General features: G+C 43.7%; 3 protein-coding genes across 4 annotated transcripts; 1 reads left to right on the top strand and 2 right to left on the bottom strand.

Annotated features, from left to right (window-relative positions):
• Positions 1–1,738: 1,738 nt before the first annotated feature.
• On the bottom strand, positions 1,739–10,882 carry LOC127783047 (uncharacterized). Its single transcript, XM_052310327.1, has 6 exons — positions 9,314–10,882; positions 8,876–9,016; positions 7,059–8,790; positions 5,469–5,692; positions 3,530–4,488; positions 1,739–3,352 (listed from the first exon to the last, which is right to left on the bottom strand). The coding sequence occupies exons 1-6, from the start codon at positions 10,754–10,756 to the stop codon at positions 2,179–2,181; spliced, it is 5,673 nt and encodes a 1,890-aa protein (XP_052166287.1). The 5' UTR covers positions 10,757–10,882; the 3' UTR covers positions 1,739–2,178.
• Positions 10,883–16,538: 5,656 nt separating this feature from the next.
• Positions 16,539–17,581, top strand: LOC127783097 (fasciclin-like arabinogalactan protein 11). The gene has a single exon (XM_052310360.1). The coding sequence runs from the start codon at positions 16,596–16,598 to the stop codon at positions 17,337–17,339; it is 744 nt and encodes a 247-aa protein (XP_052166320.1). The 5' UTR covers positions 16,539–16,595; the 3' UTR covers positions 17,340–17,581.
• A 1,566-nt stretch (positions 17,582–19,147) lies between these two features.
• On the bottom strand, positions 19,148–22,239 carry LOC127783107 (uncharacterized). Of its 2 annotated transcripts, XM_052310368.1 has the most exons (6): positions 21,902–22,239; positions 21,162–21,219; positions 20,914–21,062; positions 20,746–20,794; positions 20,036–20,178; positions 19,148–19,553 (listed from the first exon to the last, which is right to left on the bottom strand). In XM_052310368.1, exons 2-6 carry the CDS (start codon positions 21,208–21,210, stop codon positions 19,467–19,469), a joined length of 477 nt encoding a protein of 158 aa, XP_052166328.1. In that variant the 5' UTR covers positions 21,211–21,219; positions 21,902–22,239; the 3' UTR covers positions 19,148–19,466. The 2 variants fall into 2 exon arrangements, with proteins under 2 accessions (XP_052166328.1, XP_052166331.1); XM_052310371.1 differs by lacking the exon at positions 21,902–22,239 and having other exon boundaries at positions 20,914–21,057.
• Positions 22,240–22,677: the final 438 nt, after the last annotated feature.

Genomic DNA, 22,677 nt, shown 5'->3' with positions numbered 1-22,677 from the left:
AACTTCTCCTCTTCAAAAATAAACCAATGATTGTTCTAACCAGGACTACCATGCAAAGGTCACTTGACTTGAACTATCATGCTGCAGCATGAGCTTTCTTACTATAAGCATTCCATACTCACTGACCAGTGCAATACAACCACCAGTATATACAGGTATGAGACAATCTGATTGAGAACAGGCTGGAAGAAACAATATTTCATAGCATGGGACCATCAGAGACAATAGTTTGTTTGAGAATAAGTTTTGAGAGTACAATAAACCATCGCCACACCCTTTGATAACAGCATCACTGGCTGGTATGACAAGTTTCAAATTACATAGTTCATTCAACACAGCCTGCCAGTATAATGCTCTGCAAGGCATAAAGAAAGTTACAAAGCTCCTGCTGAAAGTGTTGAAATTTCTTAGCTAGTATGTTGCATTAGAGAACACCATAGACTTGGGCATCTCAATACATGTTAGGGTCAAAACTTTATTGTGGGAGAGCCACTCCCTGTGGCAGATCGAACCAATTAGAACAAGTCTAACAAAGTAAACGATAGATGACACAAGAGGTTCATGGTAAGAAACAATAACAAAGTAAAGGGAATTGTCTGTGCATTTCTCCCTGATAGCCAGCAGCACAGTTAACAGTAACACAAATGGTATGAACTTAGTTGGGATTTGCTGTTGTCTGGTCCAAACAGCTTCTCAGTCGGACCCAATCAAAACAGTCGTACACAAACATCAGGGGGGAAAAACGGTTGCCTATAGTTTATAACCAAGATTCAGAATCCCAAGAATAGTATTTTAATTATTGATGGTTCTTGGTCACCTCGATGGCTCAATCACAGACAAATTCTCATGTCGCCCAATCTTAATCTATGTTTCATCAGAATGTAAATTTTCAATTAATCTAAAAATACAATGCAACCAGTTTCTGACAAACTGGAAAATGGTGGGCTTTTCCCTGTTTACAGACACAAAATATTAATAATCTTCACCAGTTTTGTTCCAGTTCATGTCTTTGTAGTTTATACCAGTAACGGGAATCAGTTCATCATATACATATTGTTCAAATAATAATCTTCCCTTCTACAATAATAAGTTTGTCCCAGTTCTGCTGACAAAATTATGAAAATGGCAAGCCACATACAAATAGAACATATGCCTGCCTTCAAACTAAACTTGTCCAACAAAGAATAGCCAGCACAACTGCTTTGCTAAAAGAGCAATAAACCACCACCATGGCAAAATGTATCAAACTGGACAAGCCAAGCCATGGCATGGCTACTTCAGGGAACTGGGCATAGTAAGGCCACTTGGTCTAATATACAAACAAACCCATCCATCAGCCCTCACTCAATTTATGATTCAGTGCAAAGACCAAAGAAACAAGAGTTCAAGATGCCTACTGAAGTAAATTTGTACATGAACTTAATAATCCACTAAAGCTTCAATGAAGTTCACATGAGTAGTTCACTGATTTATCCATATAATGAAGTTCCATGCCAATAACACAAAATCAGTAAATACTTTGTTGGACATTAATTTTATCGTCAAACAATTGCCTTCTTTAGAAATATGTACATGATTATATTCTAAGAAGTACCAAAGTCAAAATTTCTTAAGCATTTCTAAGTAACAGTGTGCTCAAATGTACATAAGAACGCAGTTAAATGTTAGTAGCTCGTCAGAAAGCATACCAGTAACCAGTCTGAAGGTACAACTTGGACACTGTAGGTACTTGTCAATCTTGTTTCAACTGATCAACTCAGTGATTTAATTGAGCTATAATACATAATACAATGAGATTTGAGAAAGCATCACGGATCAGCTAGTTTAAAGATTCCAATATCAGTAACAGTAGACTGCGTATACAACGGAACCACTTAACAGACACAAAATCAATAGCATTGTTTCTCTTCAGTCGATCCAGGTTTCCCAAAAACTATATAACCCAGCACTCCACTGCTGAACATAACCAATAAAGGCAATTTATTTGCAGAAGGCTAGCTTGGGAGTTGCATCAAGGGAGGAGGTGTAATTGCAATGAACTAGCTGCTACCACTGGGGAAACAAGCAAAATCCCATGAGTGCACAAGACCTGGTAAACACTGAAGATAGGCCAGCACAGGAAAAAGATCAGAACTGTGGTATCCTTAGCATTGAAGTACCTTGCATCACACAATCACATCAACTCGAGATCCGATTGAACATAGAAATTGAACCTGGTATCGAGCAAACACATAATCTCATATAACTGCAATGAAGTGTAGTTGGTGCAGTGATATCTGGTGGTATCAATACACCATCTTTAAAGAAAAAACTTAATGGCTGTCCACTTAGATAATAGCTATCATCCTTTATAGTTCCAGCATCTTCGTTGCTTTCCAAATGGCATGTGCACTCCCTTGGAACACAACCATTATCACTGCTACAAACACAATGCCCTTCTCCAGAATTTTCTTCAGAGCCAACAATACCTTGAGAAGTATACCATTTTCTAACTGTTGCTAGAAGATTCACTGACCATGATGACAAAAGGTCATGCATATCATCGACTGCTAAGCAATGCAGACTAGGCCTTACTGAATTTGAAAGAATATCATGAACCATCTTATAAACAGCATTGAAACACACAGAGCAACATTTGTAGAGACATGGAGGTTTCAGAACTGAGAGACTTTTCATGGTATCCTGTGATTGAGGATTAACCAAATGACCTAATTTGACATCATCCACAGGGAAATCAGTATTCCGCTCATTGTCACTTCCACGAGCTTCAGTAGACACCATGTTCCTGGATGTTCCTGCACTGTCGGTACTAGTTGAGGATGCAACAGCATTTTTCCTTTGCAACTCATTGAAATCCGCAACAGATACTGTGTGGCTTTCAGGTCTTTCAATATTAGATATGCGGTTTTCTTCTCCATTGATTACTCTGGACATTTGCCCATCATTGTCAACCCCACAAGATTGCCCATCATTTATTACTGCATCTGCTGGGGTAAGTGAATCTGTGTGCACATCAAGTGAAGCTGAATGGATAAGATCAGGTTCCACTGCATTTATGCTGGATATAGATGTCACATTATCATTGTCAAGGTCGCAGACAATGTCATGGATTTCAAGATGGCCTGGAGCATGTTGGACTGAATTCTCTTGCATCTCACTAGGGCAGTGAGCAGGAATAACTTCAAGGTCATCTGTATGTTGGCCAGGAGTGCCTTGGGCCTCAGAGCAGCCAGCAGGAGCACCAAGTATGTTTGCTTCTGCAGTGTTGCTGTCGCCTTGACATTCTCTTGTGGATGACTTTCCAACAGTTACCTTTGGACTTGTTTTTACTCTCCTGTTTTCACTATGTAACCTGTAGACAAATATAAAAGTTAAATATCAGGACAATTTTGTCAGAAAACAGCAGTATGAAGTACCAATATTTTTTGCTGACTGCCAGAAGTATACTTTACTAGTTTACTAACTTCAAAAAGAATCAATAATGTGACAACCAATACAAACAAACACAAATATACAGCCCATTGCTTACCTTTGAAAGGTGTATGCCCAGCTGCTCATGATATCATCCAGATAAGCAACTTGGGACAGAATATGGAAGTACCGATATCGACTTCTCTTTTCCAAAATTTTAGTTCGGACCTGTCCAACTAACAGTTCCAAGACTTTTCTCACCTCAGAACAGACTTCCAAAACAGATGCATAAGCACCTCTATATGCTAATAGACCAACAGCAACAAGTCCTCTGACAGACGGAATCTTCTCTTTGCCCTTAAGAACATTGTTTCCTCCAGATAATGATTTATCAGCTGTAATGCTTTGCAATAAACAGGAATTAAATGGCCAGCCTTTCCATGGTCCATTTATATCAGTGCAGGGGCCCTCTCGTAGTTTCGATGTAACCCAACAAAGTTTAGAAAATTGCGGGTGCTGTAGTATCTGAATTCCAAAGGCCATAATAGCTAGTGATTCACTGTCCTTCACAATTCTATTAGAACGATTTGTTGCGACTTTCTCATTGAAATCAATTTTCTCAGTATTGTCCTCTTTATCTTCAACATTAGATGTTGGTGGCTCTTGCTGAGCACTACATGTGCCCAGCTGAGTAGGATGCTCTCTTGAAGAAACCCCACATGAGGGATGCTTGTCCATGTTCAATGGATACTTCGTTAACATGCTGGCTTCCTTACTCCCACTGGATCTATGTTCACCTGGTGCACTAATTTCCATAGGAACAAAGACCTCTTTCTGTTCATCATGATTGTTATGAGCCCTGTCATGCAAAAGTTGAACATGCTGCTGAACTAAATCATGTGATATCCGCAAACAGCATGCGTCAATAACCTCATCCCAGGTAAAGTAGCTGTCAACATTCACAGAGAACCTTGGTATTGTGTGTTCTGAAGAAGCAAGACATTGATCTACAACATGTGTGCTGAAGAAATGTCTTACTCCACTAGGGAGATCTTGAAACTTCAGTTCACTGGTGGCCTGAAAAACAAATTATCAGCTAAATGTGCAATTTGGATGTAAATATCCAGAAGTGTTCCATAAATATATATCATTAGATCTTAAGTCCAAGTAAATCAGGGTTTATCATCAGAAAATCAGGGGTAATGGCCAATAGCAGTAATCCAACATTCACGGTGTTCCAGATGATCATAATATGAAAATTTACACAGCAACAAATGGGGTCAAACTACTCGTCATTTGCACAGGGGTAATCCAGAATAAATGAACAGTTAAGCAGTTTGCAAGTGTAATGCTTGTTAAGCAATTGTCCTACACTTTTTATATGTTAACTGAAGCCTGGCCGCTTCTTAGCAATACATTTTCTACTAGAAACGCAAAGATTCTCTTAACTACATTCTGCAACAAGAAGTAGAACAGAGCATATCACTATTCAAGAAGTCAAATGAGCCCTTAGTTTTATATTATACTTGGTTTCCTTGCACTGCCTCTTAAATTATCCCCTGGTATATGGGCCATATATTCCAGCTTCCTTTTCGCCCTTTCTTTTATTTGAAAATGGAAACCCAGAGAAGTAACTTGTGTACTGATTAAGATAATAGCTGTCAACTGATTATCTCCTATGACTATGTATTAAATTATTATTATTATTATTATTATTAACACTTGAGCAGCATTTCAGTTCATTAAATTTGTTTTTCTAAGGACAGAACATTATTTCAAAAATTATTATTCGTTTAGATTATTATACATATTTGGAGGGATAGAGTACAAATTAGGTGATTATATGCCTGAATAAAAATGTCAATACCTATATTTTCAGCTAATGCTAGTCATTTACGCTCATGAACCTACTAAAATCTCAATATATTAGTCATAAATGCAATGCACAATTCAGCTGTAAACATTGTGAGTAAAAGGACAGTATGGATATGCATACATACCCAAAATTTTCAAACAAAAAGGAATTGAAGAAGCATATGAAAAGAAAAGAAATTTACCAGAACACTGATGGATACAGAAGCTAACAATGAACCCATCTGATCAACCAACGAATTCCATACTTCAGAACATGTTTTAATATTTGTTGTTGCTGTGGACCCTAACTTGCTTGTTCCCACATTGAGCACATGATCTTCTGCTTCTTGTTCATGGAACTTGTCGATGGCCCACAAATCAATTCTAGGCATATAGATTATACATCTTCCAAGATTAAGGCATTTTACTGGTCAAGCGAAAGTAAAATACATGATTATTTGCCCATTTCACTGGAAAGAAATGAAGAATGCTAATAGGGTAATACATAAGTAACTACTATATCATTTCACTTCAGCTTAAAGTGGAATTGGGCCATAGCATAATTCTGTTATAATTAAAAGTACTCAGTTTAATTTCTTGCATGATCTTCAATCATTGTATCACCAACTCAGCATAATTTATTGCCTGATCTTCAAAGAATGCATCTCCACTATATTGATTGCAATTGAATCATTATCGGGAAATGGCTTCCAAAAATATAAACAATTTAGCATGGTGCAGGAATCTTCAGATCATATGCAAATTTGTCTTTAACGATATAATTTGAAAATATACAGCTCAATGGAAACAAATTCAACCTTGAATGCCAAAACTCCAGTTTGACTCAACTAACTTAAAGTGTAGTGAAAATGGATAATTAGAAATAAATTTAAATCATTTTCTAAATCGCGATGAACTCGTACTTAGGATGTATTGCGATGTTGAGGTATATACCTCACGAGGAACCAACCAAACACCCTCAAAGATCAACTTTGAGTCAACAGAAAGATCCAACTTGAAGATATAACTGACTTGAACTAATTACTGTTCTTGGTTAAATAGCATTCCCTTTTGAACTGAGTAGGTACTGCTTGTCCAAAATCAGTTCAGGTTGTGAATGGCTGGTTCCCCATATCGAATAAGAAGACACTCTCATCAGTATTGTGGTATATCTGAAGATGATAGCTATGACATATTACATAGTTTGTTTAAATAGACTCTTGAAAAATTTATCAAATGTTAGATCCAGAAAAGCTCCTAATGTTTAATTAACCATTTAAGACCATGTATGAAAGTGTTGAAAAGATAAAACAAAAGGAGAACAAAGAAATGATGATTCGATATGGAAGTTTTGTGCACAATATTTTTTAGGAAAAAAAAACAACATGATGTATTTGAACCAATAAATAGAAACTGGACTTCCTGTCAAAAAAGATAATAAATATGAACAGGAATGGCAGCTACAGATATGGTGTTGAATGGGAGTATAAATAGAGAACGAAGAAGTCAAAGCAAGAAATGTCAGATGTCTTACATGCAATTGCAGATATTGGGAAATGGGGAATGTGGATAGGCAACAGTAGTGCCATGATATATCAATATGACAGGCATGCTCATGCAATAACAGGTTTAAGCTTGAAGAGAGTTATCATTGATTCTTCTATGCAGACAACTTTTGGAGCAAGCATGCATTTATATAACCTCAGAGCCATGCATACAGACAATATTATCACATATTTGTGGACAATGCCTTTAGATGAACAATTATGAGGTAAAGAAATAAAGAAACTTACGAAGAATTTGTGTGAGTCCACTAAGAATATCACCGTTTCCCTCCTGTGCCATAGTTGCAAGATCAAGCTTGTGTATTACAGTATGACCCACAAAACCATGAAGAAGGCAACGGATCAGATGTTGTTGGCCTGATCTGGGCGCTCCAGCAGCTAAAGCTCTAAATCCTGATAATTTATGTGCTAAACCTCCTTTTGGGTGAGAACCGGTGGAATTCAATCTGTGGGCATCAAACTTCTCGTGCTGTTCATTGTGATTTAACACAGAATCATGCTTTCCTAGTTGATAAGCTATTAGACCATAGCCTGACAAGATTGATGCAATTCTTTTTGCAATACCTTTCTGTTGTATCAAAGATGGGAGATAGGAAGACCAAAATGTGTGAGGCACATTATTCTTCTCCATAGATGAGAAGATAACTTGCTTAATAGAAGCAAATGCCTTCAGAAGAGATGAAGGTAACCAGATTCGCTCATCCAAATAGAGGGAGATAAAAAGGTGCAGCAATGGTTTAAGAAGGCACGGCACAAGATAGGAGACAAGAGGAGAGGAAACTAGATCATTTGCAGCAATCCCTGCTTCTCTCTGTGAACAGGGTGGTGGAGCAGCTGCAAGAGCAGCAAGCCAATCCCTTTCCTCCACAAGAATTGATGGTAGAGGAAGTCGCCCATGCTCAAATCCTTTCTCTGCAGAGAGTAAGATTTCCTTCAATGGGCAAGTCCTTTTCAAAGCATTTATTGCAGCTTGGGTGCAAATTGACTGCAGATCAGCACCAGCATATCCAACAGTTTGGCTTGCAATAACTGAGAGGAATGCCCCAGAAATAGGACTTGGCCATTTTTTCGTGTGTAATGAAAGAATAGCGGATCTATCCTCAAAGGTGGGGAGCGGGAAGTATATCTCACGGTCAAATCTTCCTGGCCTCCTAAGAGCAGGATCAATAGCATCAGGACGATTTGTTGCGCCGATTACTATAACTGAACCCCGTGATTTCAAACCATCCAGCAAAGAAAGCAAAGTCGCCACAACTGAATTGTGTGTCTGGTCTTGTCGTCTGGATCTAGAAGGTGCTAAGCCATCTATCTCATCAAAAAATATGATCGAAGGTTGACATCTTTCAGCTACCTGAAACAGAAGTCTTAGTTGTCTCTCAGCATCGCCAACATACTTTCCCAAACAATCAGCACCTTTTCGAGCAAAATAAGCAATCCTTCTGTTCCCCTGAGAGCATGCCCCTATTAGTGCACGCACTACGAGTGTTTTACCAGTACCAGGATGGCCATGCAGCAGAACACCTCTTGGAGGTGTAAGACCTAAAGAACTGAAAAACTCAGGATACAGAAGAGGCAGTATCACCACTTCCTTCATGCTCTGAATAACGTTACTGAGCCCAGCAACAGACTCCCAGCCACAGTACGCCTTTTCATTTTCAGAAGTGCCTCCTATGTAAACAGGTGCAATTCTCGAAAGATCTCTGTTTAGCCTCTTCCCCTCACGTTTCAAGAATTCATCATCTTCTCCACAGTTCTCTAACCATTTTTCCTCAGCCTCTATGTCCTTTCTCCATGCATCATGTGACACCTTTCTGATATCTGCCTTCATCTTTTTTATCTTCATTTTTCTGAGCAGTTCAACATATTTATCTCCTTGAGGTTGGAAGTACTGTCGATGATCATTGCAGGCTATAAGAAACATCCGGTGATCAAATATACAGGCTTCTGCTCGACTACAAGGCTACAAATCGAAAAGGTTAATGCATATTAAGGCCTAAAGGGCAAAACTAGAATGGTAAAATGTGGTTTAAGTAAAAACCAATTACCAAATGGTAGGTTTTCGGACATCGATCAACTCGACACCCAATAGTTGCACCAGGTCTGCCACATCGGCTGCACTTCAAAAGCCTTCCACGGCAAAGTGCTGCTCTTACATTTTTTAGGCAGCCCAAACCAGCAAAGTAAACCTGAAAATGTGACAAAAGCAAGTTTTTCATAACTCCATTCCATTACATCCAAACCACAAGGTCAAAGCATGCACTATGTTGAAGCATTTAGTTTGTTTTGCTTGCAACACACTTAGCTTGTTTTGCTTGCTTCCAAAGTCCGAAGTAACCAATGATAATCCCAAAACATGTATTGGGGGCATATTGTTTTGAGAGAATATGGTCATGAAAATCATAAGGAGACAATGACCCAGTATAAGGCAGAAGGTACAGGAATAGTATGAGGGTGAGAATTTTATAAAATAATGTGGGGCATACCTCAGGACTCCAAACTGCACAATTCTGATGAACCCAGACACGAGCAATGCCAAACTGATCATGTATTGGACCCAATAACCTTCCAAGCCACCCAGGATCATCACCGAACCCGTCCCACATATCATAGTTTGGATCCTCTGAAGGCAAAGCCCCCTCATAGGCTTCATTATCACTGTCAACTGTATCATGTAATGCAACCTTAGGTGGTCTTCCATCAGTCCCTCCACCACAGAGCCCACAACGTCTCCCTTCTTTAATCTCCATGGTACCCTGTTTTTCTTCCGAAACTGGAAATTTGCGGACTCCTTCCTTTGGGGCCTCCTCGGGCAGTACTACATTTGGGGCACCACCTGTCTGTACATCCTGCTGAACCTCTTTCAATTGCTCACTAGGACTAGAACCATCCAGTTCCATTTGCTGCTCAACACAAAGGTTGCTCTCTTCCACAGTCTGCTCATTTTGCACAAGAAGATGCTCGTGTTCATGTGAACTGCCAGTGCCATCCTCAGCATTATTCTCATTGCAAGGTAGCTCATCACCATTTCGCCCTTCTAGTACTGCTGATCCCAGCTCTTCAGTTCTCTCCTTCTCATGTAAACCCTCCTCGTCCCCTACCTCCTCATGCTTGCTTTCGTGTAGATCATTTCCAGGACCAATCGCATCTCCTTTCTCCTCATCCGCTTCGCCTCCTTTTTCCCCATCTTCCTCTTCCACCACATTGACACCCTCGACAGCCTCATGTTCTTCCACATTCAAATCGATGGTTAGATTGATTTCCCTATCCCTCACTTCCCTCCCTCGCATTGGCAAGCTCCCACTTTCCTCGCCCATTGTCTCTTCCTCAGCTCCTTCCCGAAGGTCCACCACCAATGTTCTAACCTGCTCCTCCTCCTCCTCCTCCTCCTCATCCCCCTCCTCCTCATCCTCCTCCTCCTCCTCCTCCTCCTTCAGCTCCACCTCGTAGTCCTCGTCGAACCAGAGGCTCCTAACTCGCTTATCCAGCTTAGCCTTCCCCTTGACCCTATCCCGCAGCCGAGAGCGCCACACCACGTTCCCCGCCTCGTCGTCTTCCTCCTCCTCCTCTTCCTCGCCAATCTCGCGGGCAACCCCCGCCTCGCCCCTCGCCCTACCTCTGCTTCTCCTCCGCGAGCTCCCGCCGCTCGACCCGGCCACCCCGCCGCCGCCGCGCGCCCTCTTACGGCGCGGGGAGGGGAGCGGCGAGGTGTCGAGCAGGGCCGGCGCGCGGCGCACCCGCGTGCTCCGTCGGGGGCCCTCCGCGTCGGAATCCTCGCTCTCGCCGCCGCCGACGACGACGACGGCGGCTCCAGCGGGAGGGGCGGATACCGGCGCGACATCGTGGATGGCGTCGAGGCGCTTCTGCTTCTTCCGGCCGCGGGATCGCGCGGAGCCGCCGCGCCGCCGCTTGGGCCTCGAGGGGGGCATTAGGGTGGAGCGCGAGAGAGAGGGAGGGAGGGAAGGGAATGGGAGAGTGCTCGCGATCGCGCGGCGCCCCGCAGAGGTGGCGAGGGTTTTGGGGGTTCGCTCTCGCAGTCGCAGCGGGCGCGTCTCCTTCCAATTGAGGGGTGCGAACGAGAAGGGGAGGGTGTGAGGGAAATGACGTCAGACACCAATTGGTTGTGTCACTGACAAGTGGGCCTCGTGCAGTTTCTACCTCTAAACTTTTCCTTTTTCTTGTCCAAATTCGTACAGTACGTTTGGTCTGAGAACTGGAGTACAATAAGCTGGGTTATCACCGGGTGTTTGGAAGTTGAGCTGAGGATTAGTTTGTTCCTTCCTTAGTTCCATTCCAAAATTAAGAAATGAAAACTGAAATTATCACTGAAATCTTCTAAATAACGATGCGTTGCAAAATGGGGCATTAAAACGGTAGCGAATACAAAATCAGCAAGGAGAAAGATGGCCAGGAGTCAAGACAGGGGATGGGCAATTGGGCATTTCTGGTTGTGAGTGTCCATGAAGGTTCAAGTTTCCAACGGAAACAGATCAAAAACCGTAACATGCTTGTCAGGTAAATATAATTGAATCGTAGTGTGATTATATTTGTAGTAAGTAGTAACTGTCGTATAACTGTAATTTATATGTTATGTAACTTTAAAAAACCTGTGGTAACACATTGTTCTCACGATGGAGACGTCTCAGGACCGAATCCCTTCACATCGTTTGTCCAGTATAATTTTTTTTCTTTCCTTATTGTACAAATCTTGAAGCAAATCTAATGGTTCAAATATTTTGTTTTTTGATCAGATGTGATCGTGCCATGCACTATAACTAGCATGGTGGCTCGCGCAAATTGCGCGGCTAGCATCATTATATTTTCTCTCATATAATAGCATATATGTTATCTCATTATATTATTCAAATATATTAAAATGACATCATAATTTTAAATTTTGCAATAACTTTACGAAACTACAAATGTGTAATATGCATATTGTATTTTATATACATGTTAGTTACTAATTATCTTTAATATCAAATTTTAGTTATTTGTAAATTATATATATTCCTGTATGGACTCTAGACTCGTCTTTTAATATATTTTTTAATTCCGAATTTTCTGTAAATTGTTTTTCTATATAGACTCTAGGCTCTTCTTCCAATACTATTTATTTTTATTTCTGAATTTTTATTATTTCTAATTGTATTTCTATGTGGACTCTAAACTCATCTTTTAATATTCTTTAATTTTTAATTTCGAATTTCAGTACTTCTAAATTGTATTCCTATATTGACTTTAAACTCTTCTTCCCATGTTTTTCTTAATTTAGAATTTTAGTTATTTGTAAATTGTATTTTTATACGGACTCAAAACTCTACTTTTAATTTTATTATGTTTATTCCTAATTTTAGTTAGTTTTAAATTCCTATATGGACTCTATACTCTACTTCTAATATTCCTTATTTTTAATTCCGAATTTCTTTTTTTTCTTAATTGTATTTCTATATGGACTCTATCCTCTACTTCTAATATTTCTTATTTTTAATTCCGAATTTCTATTATTTCCTAATTGTATTTCTATATAGACTCTATACTCTACTTCTAAGATTCCTTATTATTAATTTCGAATTTAAGTTATTTCCTAATTGTATTTCTATGTGGACTCTAATCTCCTCTTCTACTACTCCTTATTTTTTAATTCCGAATTTCAACTATTTCTAAATTGTATTTCTATATGGACTCTAATCTCCTCTTCTAATATTCCTTATTTTTTAATTCCGAATTTCAGCTATTTCTAGATTGTATTTCTATATGGACTCTGCTTTTTCTTTTTCTCCGATTAATGTGAGAATTTCTAAGCCATGAGAGCGAACATGAAGGCTCCTTTTTCTATTCCTTTAATAATAGGAATAAGTTCACTTAGTGACCCTCAAAAGTGATCGAAATCTAATCAGTGGCCCTAAACCACAAAACCGGATATCTCGACCCCCAAACTCTTAAAACCGGTGCAATTTGACTCCCTTGGTGGTTTTAGAGAGCGGTTTTGCTGACGTGACGCTTACGTGGCGGTATTGACCGGTTATCCTTTACACGTGGCGTTGACGTGGCATTTAGGTGGCATTTAGAATTAAAAATATGTGTGGGACTCATTTGTCATTGACACGCAAAAGAATTTGTGGGACCCACGTGTCCCTTCTCTCTCTCCCCTCCCTCCAGTTCTTCTCCTCCTCGCCGCTCCCCTTCTCTCTCTCGCGGCGACGGCGGCGAGGGCCGGAGCGGCGGCAGGCAGAGACGGCGGCGAGCGGCGGAGGCGCAGGCGTGGCGCGGCGGCCTGCGAGCAGCAGGAGGACGGCGGGAGGCACACGGCGGGGTCGATGATGACGACGTCCTCCACCGTCACCGCCGCCGCCCGCCGTCACGCGACCTCCTTCTCCACCTCCTCCGCTTCATCACCATCCGTATCAACATCAAATAGTTACTGCTAACTCTGCGCATTTATAGAAAAAATAACTAATCTTAGCATAGTTGCATCACCGCTCATCCAAAACCAAAATCTACTCCTCACCTTTACATGGACAAATCATTCGCATGCATAAAAAAGAGAAAAGGAAAGAGAACAAAGGAAAGTGATCCCCAAATGCTATGCATCTACCAAAACCTCCCATTTGCAGCAAAGCAAGATTCAGTGTATTTGTAGGACAGAAATATCTGGCAAGATGACAGCTACTGGCCTACCGCTGCGTGTAGATGACCGCCGGATCCAACGAAGTAGCAGAGCAAGCATGGAATTGAGAAGAAACCATTTTTGCGGTCCAGCAAGGGCGACGCCGCTGGGCTTGCTCGCCGCCTCCTGCTCGCCGACGTCGAGGAAGGGGCACCAAGCAACAGCCGTCAGCTTCCGCTGCTCGCCGCTTCCTGCTTGCCGCGGATCCTGCTTGGTGCGGCTTGGTCGGGTCACCGATGACGGCTGTTGCTTGCCACCGCCTGGCTAGCACACCGATGCCGCCACCGCCGCTCCAGTGCCTGCCGTCGCCACTCCCGCGCCTCCGCCGCTCGCAGGCCGTCGCGCCACGCCCGCACCTCTGCCGCTCGCCGCCATCGCCACTCGAGAGAGAGGGAGCGGCGAGGAGGAAAAGGAACGGGAGGGAGGGGAGAGAGAGAAGGGACACGTGGGTCCCATAAATTCTTTTGCATGTCAATGAAAAATGGGTCCCACATATTTTTAATTCTAAATGCCACCTAAACGCCACGTCAACGCCACGTGTAAAGGAGACCCGGTCAATACCGCCACGTAGGCGCTACGTCAGCAAAACCGCCCTCCAAAACCACCAAGGGAGTTAAATTGCACCGGTTTTAAGAGTTTGGGGGTCGAGATATCCGGTTTTGTAGTTTAAGGTCACGGATTAGATTTCGATCACTTTTGAGGGTCACTGAGTGAACTTATTCCTTAATAATATAATAGATAGATTAGCAACCCACTTTTGGCCCAGTCTGAGCAGTTTAAGCAAACGAGAGGCTTTGTTCGGGCCTTCTGTGGGCCTTTAGTAGCTGACGGGTTGGTGTGGCGGCCCATTTCAAGAACACAGCCCAATTAGTAGTTCTAACTGCATTTCGGTCCAGAGCCGATAAGGTCTCGTCTTGAGTCTTTGACCAATCATCACATTCAGAAACGAGAGATGTCTCGTCTTCCTGCAAGGCCAATTGCAATGGCACACAATCTCCACAACCAGATCAAATAATGACAACCACGTACTGTACGTACGTCTGCACACATCGGCATTTGACAACCGAAGAAAACCTACACATTCTGCTTCCTTTTTCGTTTCGATCTGAGCAGAGAAACGGCAGCTATAGCTACCGTTATCCACGATCTGAAGAGCTAGCTCCCGTTCGGAACAAGCAACGACAGTTCGGGCCCTGGCGGTCGAAAGCGTGGCTCAACGTAGCAGGCATGCATGTGACGCCGCTGTCACTGTTCCTCGTTTGCCTGGCAATGGGGGGTGTCCATTCATGATGGCTTCCAACGCAGCAAAGGTTTTAGCCCCCCCTGCAACTTGTGGGCGGACCAACTAAACCCACCCTCACCTGCAAATCATGCACGGCATTTGCCGCCTGAGACTGCAAGTTTTGATTGATTACTATACCATTTCGTTCCCCTTTTTTTTTGTTCTCTCAGGTGACTCGGATGCTACCAAACGGGAAGGAGACCTGCGCCGTAATCGCACTGCGGGAGAAGGTTAAATCTCGCTTTCGTGGTTGGATAGAGAGGGTAGTAGCTGATAGCCCGGACAAAAGGCCAAAATTAGAGAGTGGTTTTCAGAGAAGAGAGAGCAGCAGAGAACAGCCTAGCTTGCAGATGCAGCTTGCCACATTGCCATGTGATGGCAACAGCTTAATTCAGTTTGCAATGCGCAGAGCAGAGTGCGAGTCAATTAATTGGCAAAGTGGAGACAAATATCGCTATCTGATCAACTACCGCCCCATTTTTTTTTCTCACGACATGTAAGGCTATAACTCCCGCGTGCTGCAGAGCTAGCCTTAGTTCAGGATCAGAGAGCAATCAGTGCTGAGCATTGCCAGTTTGATCAAGAACGCTGTATTCTATTGGTGTGTGTTGGCGCGCGAGATCTTCTTATTTTATTTTATTCAGGCATCTGCTGATCGCTCGGCCTAGATAGTGGCAAGCAGCTCTCTCTACCTGCTCGATCATAACCAAAGTCGAGCTAGACGGCCGGTGCCCGGTATCATGTTTGATTGATCGCTACGTCGGAACTGAATTATCATTGGTCAATTATCGGTGTACGAGCAAGCTATCTATGTAGCCTTTGTTTTCACCTCCATTAGCTATTTAGCTATTTAGCTGTCGTTCAAAAAAAAAATAGCTATTTAGCTGGCCAGTCATGATCCATGGACAGTGTGCAAACTGCTACTGGAGTAGTTCCCAGCATATGATCGATGATCGATCGACGACCAACGTGCGTGCAGGAGCGGTGACAACACGCACGAACCTGTCGGTGACGGTGAGCCCAAGTTCGATGAGTGGTGACGAATTGACTATGGATTTTATATATACTGCTGGTGGTGGAGAGGAAGTCAGCTAGGCGAAGGTGACAGTTTGCATCATATCATGCGCGTACATCTCTCCAATTCTCCATCCCCCCGTCGGCCGGAGTCGTACGTGAGATCGATCGATCATGCCGTGACGTACGCTTTGAAACTCGCAGCTAGCTGCCAGAGAAAAACCGTACGCGACTCGATCGATCGTGTGTCCTTCACGGGCAAACCTCACCTCACCTGCTGCTGCTATTAACTGCCTCGTCCGTCGATCGGAAGAAGCAAATGTCAAACATGTCCCCCTGCAGCTATTAATCACCCGATAGATACGAGACTTGATGGCCGCGCGCGGATGCCTGTGCATCACTGCAGCTACGCACTCCTCGTGCCGTACGTATACCGGGTTTCCCGTGCGCCGCGCCGCCGCCGCAGCAATTCGGAATCAAATCACTACTGCACTGCATGCGCCATCAAATCGTGGCCACCGAACAGTATTACAGTACCAGCACCGTTAGTCCACTCCTCCCTCTCGCTCGCGCGCGTCGCATGAATGTTCCACACGCCGATCATGACCTCCCTCCCGTCCGTCCCGCAACCACCGCCCCGGGCCGGTGGCACGTACCCGTCCCCACCCGAACCAGCTCACCTCCAGCGATGAGGGGCCCCCCACCACCCCACCCCCGCTATATCAACCAATCCTACCACAACGTAGTACACACACACTACACACACTACGCTTCTACGCTACACACCACTATTCTCACAACAATGGCGAGGAGCGTAGCCGTGGTGGTGTTGCTGGCGATGGCGGCGGTGGCGGCGGCGCAGGCGCCGGGTCCCGCTGCGACGCCGGCGGCGGGCGCCACGGGGCCGCCGAACGTGACGGCGGTCCTGGAGAAGGGAGGGCAGTACACGACGTTCATCCGGCTGATGAAGGAGACGCAGCAGGACACGCAGCTGAACAGCCAGCTGAACAACTCCTTCAACGGCAACGGCTACACCGTGTTCGCGCCTACCGACAACGCCTTCAACAACCTCAAGCCGGGCACCCTCAACAGCCTGACGCAGCAGCAGCAGGTGGCGCTCGTCCAGGGCCACGTCCTCCCGCAGTTCTACTCCATGGACTCCTTCCAGACGGCCAGCAACCCCGTCCGCACCCAGGCGTCCGGCACCGACGGCCCCTACACCCTCAACATCACCTCCACCACCAACAGCAACGTCAACGTCTCCACCGGCGTCGTCGAGGTCACCGTCACCAACGCGCTCAGCGCGGTCAAGCCGCTCGCCGTCTACTCCGTCGACAAGGTGCTCCTCCCCTTCGAGCTCTTCGGCGTCAAGGCCCCCGCCGCCGCGCCCACCGCGTCGACCGCCAAGCCCAAGAAGGGTGACTCCACGGAGGCCGCCTCCGGCCCCGCCGGCGCGGAGGACGCCGAGCCCACGGGCGCCGCCAGCGCCAGGGCCGTCGGCTGGGGCGTCGCCGGGCTCGCCGCCGTTGTTGGCTGCCTCTTGTAAGACGGTGTACGGACACGATGGTCGAGGAAGCTAGCCATGTGCATGCATTTATTTTCTTTTCTTTTTTTCCTTTTTTTCCTTTTCTTTCATTCTTCCTCTCTCCATGTTTAAATTTATTTGATTTTGACTAGTTTGTTCTTTACATTATTCTTGTTCTTGGTGGTTTGTAATATTGGGCTATGTGATTGGAGTTTTCTGTCTGAGGCCGGGATGTTAATAATGCATTAGTACATTTTGAGTCATTTCACTTGTTTTCTTCTACTTGCTATTGGTACCACGGTTTAAGATCAGGTATGATCCAATCCAGCGCCGAAAAAACACATATGGTCCATTGGCCACTGGATGTGTTTGGTCCTCTTGCAAAGCAATGTGGTACCCGTCGTTGCTTTAATCATGTTAGGTGAAATAATGATCAAGGACTACTGGATCAGAATAAGATTACTTGGTCCATTGATTTGGGTTTTCCGATCGATCAAAATGGGGATAATGATGGTACAGACGTGTAGTTTTAGCTCTTGGATTTATCAAGCCTTCGGGACAAATTGAAGGCTAGGCTAGTCTACTCATCAGTCATGATGGAGTTGGTGGAACAGAGTCAGGCCCATTCGTTGCACGACCACATGGTGGCAGGTTCGTTTGGTAAAGAGTCGATTATCTTGTATATCTACGTATATTCTCTCTCCTCTTAAACTAATAAGAGTAGCTCAACATGTGTTGTGCTAAATATGTCTCGAGTAGCTAGCTTCATGATTAAAAATGCTTCAGCCAATCAGCCTCACCTGCTTAATCCAATATAAGCTTCTCGATAAAAAAAAAAGGTTTGAATAACATGGTTTGAACAACATTCTATCACTTTGCATCCAAATGTATTTCGATCAACGTTAGATGTGATTAGCCGTACAAATCTCATCACCGGGTCCTTCTTAATCCGATACAAATTACCCAGGGGGAGCCACTGTCACTCTGTCAAGCCAGGTCCTGGGGAGAATGACAGTGTGGGTATTATCAGCTCTTGTAACTATCGCCATTGTCCGTCGGTATCAACTCGTAATTGTCGATGACCAATGATCATATCGTGCACACACGTAGGTAATAAGTAACTTAACTAATTCTGCACTACACCGAACCGCCGCGGCGTTGTCAAATCTGATGGAGATATACAAAGCGGAGGCGCATCGCTTTCAATCATCAACGGCCAGCTAGCGCTGTCGGTATGCGACCTGTTTATGCATACAGATGATGATTATCCAGTACGCTTAGTTGGTAGTACCACGAGAATACTTTACCAGACGACATATATACTTTACTTCTTTTCTTCTTCTATTTTTTTCCCAGGGCATATATACTTTTAGTTGTTCGCTTACAGAGTAGTAGTGACTTGGACCGATTTGAATGACACGGAAAAAAAAAAGTGGCACACCAGCAACTGGCAGAATTGCCCCAGAAGAAAAATGGCCTCAGCCTTCCAGGAAAAATATTTTCTCAGCATTCGGTAACTATACTCTGGATTTTTGTACTTCACATTGGGGGCTTCTGCCTTCCAAGAAAAAGAATTTCTCAGCGTTCGGTAACTATACTTTGGATTTTTTGTACTTCATGTTGGTTGCACTTACACGACGACGTGCTGCCAGAAACGTCACCACAAGTAAAAGATGGAAAGCGTTTGTTGGGCTTGGGCGCCTGCAGGATATGCGTGCATGCTTCAAGTGCTTGTTGCTTCATGATTTGTTGGCGCGTAGAAATAAAAGCGTTTTCATTGCGCCAAGGAAAGAGGAGAGAGAAAATTGCACCTCCATCGCATACATGAATTTTGAAATGACCCGGCATGGGTAGATGGTATATTTTCATTCGAACAGTCACAAGTACCTGGTGATCACAAACTTACTACATCATCAAGGATGCTAGATCAATAAGTGAATAAATAACTTCAGAATCCTACGTCTGGCTTGGCGATTGATAGGCCAAACATTCACCATTATTTCTAAGGCACAAAGGCAGCCATAGGAAACCGGCGAATTTCACAATTTACAGATGCGAGATATGTACAGCCACCACATTTGATTATTTGACAAGCCACTGTGAGGTTAGCAACATCATTTAGCCAGATACATGACGTTGGGCCAAGCTTCAGTCAGAGCGAATTCCACCCATGAAGGTTCTTGGGTCAGGGCAGGTTCCGGTGAACTGAGCCTGGGAGAAGTCGAATCCTGGATTCTACACATCATAGAGACAAGCAAATAAGAACTCAAACAATAAGGGACAGTGGCTGGAGTGCATTTCCACCAGAACAGTACAATAGTGCTAGATCAAATACATGACACAACCAGTTTCTGAAGGATCTTATAGAAGGTATTAGCACAACTTTGTGTCAACAAGGTAAGAAAATATGTCAGATGTTTGCTCTCGTTTTTGGGCCGATACACTACCCCCACATCAGCAGCATAATCATCTTGCAAGTGGCACGCTAATAAGGACTTGCATAGGATGCAATTGATGCAATTTTAATAATTAACTAGAACTTGTCAAAAAAGTCCATTCAATAAATTCTACAATTTGACTTGAGGCATTAGCATGACAACAATGTACTGCTTGCCTATCGTAGGTAGGCGTGCACAATTGAGCATAACTACTCAAACATACTAAAACCAAAGCAAGTGTGGTTTAGGAAAGAAAAAGGAGCAAGTAATTCATTATACCTCTTCTTGAAACCTTTGCAGCATAAGCCGTTTTTGTTCTTGGTCTGCAGCATATGGATCTAAGCTACCTTGGCCTTGTATTGGAGATGACCATGTTTTCCCCTTCTCTCTTTTTTGCAGTGTGATGTGCATTTCACCATCCTCTGTATTGTGATATAACCATTGTCCAGATTCATAGAGCAGCAGAAGATGCATGACTTCAATGACAGATTAAAAATAACACCCTAGCACTAAACCTCGTATGTGTGACTCCTGACTCGCTATCATATCCTTATGCAGCATTGTTAGGTCAATTGATCTCATATTATCAATTCATCATCAATATACCAATTATGGCCATCTATGGTCAGTTGGTCACCACAACATTGTGACTTAACAAAATCAAGCATGTCTTTCCATATTCAGATATTTTCTATGAACGAAGTCAATTAAGCCACTAGAAAACTACAAAAGAGTTGCCAAATAAACTACTTCCACTCGCTGGGTCTGCATTAACTCAGACAAATTAAAACCAGTCGACAGTAACAAATTCTGAATAGTTGTCTGCAAAGCAACCTCAGAGACATTTTTTTTTATTACCAGAACTAGGAGTCCATTCATCAAACTGTTCACTAAACTGGATTGACAATTCATAGAGGAAATAGCTTCCGCAGATATAAAACTGCAAACAACAATTTTAAGAATGCACAAATAGTACCACAAATCCTAACCTATTGTCCAGAATGATGAATCAGTCTTCACTGGGAGTGTCAGGTCATGCTGCAAAAAAGAGGGGGCACAAATCAGATCTTCCAAATTCATGACAGCATACAAGGAGAAACAATATCTTAGCAGAGAATTAGCTTTAATTGTAAAAGGTTAAGGGGAGAAGCACATACGTTGAGGTAGGGTGGATTGCCGCGGATGCCGACCTCAACATGAGTGGCCTGGATGGCGCAGTGAAAGAGCTTGGTGGGCACACCCTTGGGGAGCTCAATGTACATGTTCACTTCCTCCAGTGTTTGGTCCCACTCAAAGACCTTCTGCCCTGCGAATCACACCCAACCCATGACAGAGGATGGGATGGTCAGGGGGCTCCTGAATTTTCTACAAGGTTGCAGAGTACTGGAGGTGTGTGGAGGCTCACCGTTGTGGACGAAGGCGTGCCGCTTCTCGGGTCCCAATTTCTCTGCCATGTCAAGGCTCTGGCATACACATGTGGGATCAAATATTATGTATTAAATAAGGAAGAAAAACAACTCAAGCATCAAATCAACTTTGAAAACAGACCACACGAAATAATTTATTGTTCTGGTAATATTATCAAGTAATAAGCTCTAAAATCAATACTAACAAGCTGCAGTTCATATCAAGGACTTAGAGAACAGGATTACAATCAGAAGCTGAATTTGAATTTTACAATTTGATTGTAGGATTAATTTTAGGTGTTTTCCTTGTCAATTTTATTGCCTAGCTATCTCATGATTGCTAACAATACTAGTAAAAGATCTAACTAAAATTATTCTTAAAAATCAAACTATAAGAATTTAAAATCGTTTTGTATTAAAACACATGAGCTACAAGGGTTAAGAAGGAGAAACAAGCAAATCCTCATATTAAAGCAGGAGCCTGTATATATATAGTAGTTACTGTCATGGACAAACATCAGGGTTGGGTCCAACTTGGGACATGTGGGTTCAGTTGAACCCCAAAACTTTTGGGGAACAAACAAACTGTTACTTGTATTGAGGTTAAGGCTCTGAAATTAAGAGAAGAGCTTCTTCCACATCGAGAAGAGAAGCTAGGGTTAACGAACGCAACCAAATTCCAGACAAAGGTAGTCCCGGTGGGAGAGAGATGAATCAGAAAGAGGATGTGGATGCTCACCAGGATCCCCTCCCCTCCCCTCCCCCTCCCCTGCTCTGCTCGCCGGATGGAGATCGGCGCCCCTCCCCTGTTCAGAGCGAGATGGCGCAAGGAGCGGAGGAGACGAGACGGGAGATTTTTTTTTCTTTTACGCCAAGGGAAGGGGAAGATACTCTAGTTAACAGGGAATATTTGAGTATCTGCTTGGAGCCGATGCGCCCGCGCTGCCGGCGCGCCGCCTCGTCGCCGTTGCCCCGGGCCCCGGCCGCCGCGATGCTGAGTGCTGCTGCGACTTGAGAGCGAGATTGGAAATCGGGGAGGACAGGAGAGAGAGAGAGAGAGAGAGAGAGAGGACGGCTGAATGGCTGATGGAGCTCGGTGGACGGTGGTGGTCCCGGTGGATCTGAGTAATTGTGTTGCTGAGCCTGGGTGTGGGCCAAATTTCGGTGATTCTCGATGTTTCGAGTTTCCTAGGCCTCGATGTGGGCCAAAATTCGTGGTTGTGCCATGTGGGCTGTTCCTGGTAGCCGGCCCAAATCGCGAAAGTCCCCTTCTTCAACCTCCGGACACTGAAATAGAGCTCCAAGCCCCCCTTTCAATGCAGGTGTGGCAAGAATTTTTTTGTGGGGGCTATGTGGGGGCTTACATGGTTCCACCACTAGTAGTAGGGGGCTTAAAACCCCTCTGCCCCCACGTTGCATCCGCCATTGTATATTATAGACGCATAGTAACCACATGTTATAGATTATAGGTAGCAAATAATTAAATGTCACATCTTTAAAGTGATAAATAGTTAA

This window comes from Oryza glaberrima, chromosome 1 (genome assembly GCF_000147395.1).
Source record: "Oryza glaberrima chromosome 1, OglaRS2, whole genome shotgun sequence".
NCBI classification, from domain to species: Eukaryota; Viridiplantae; Streptophyta; class Magnoliopsida; order Poales; family Poaceae; genus Oryza; species Oryza glaberrima.
Note: the sequence above shows the minus strand (reverse complement) of the source record. Positions and strands in the feature narration are given on the sequence as shown.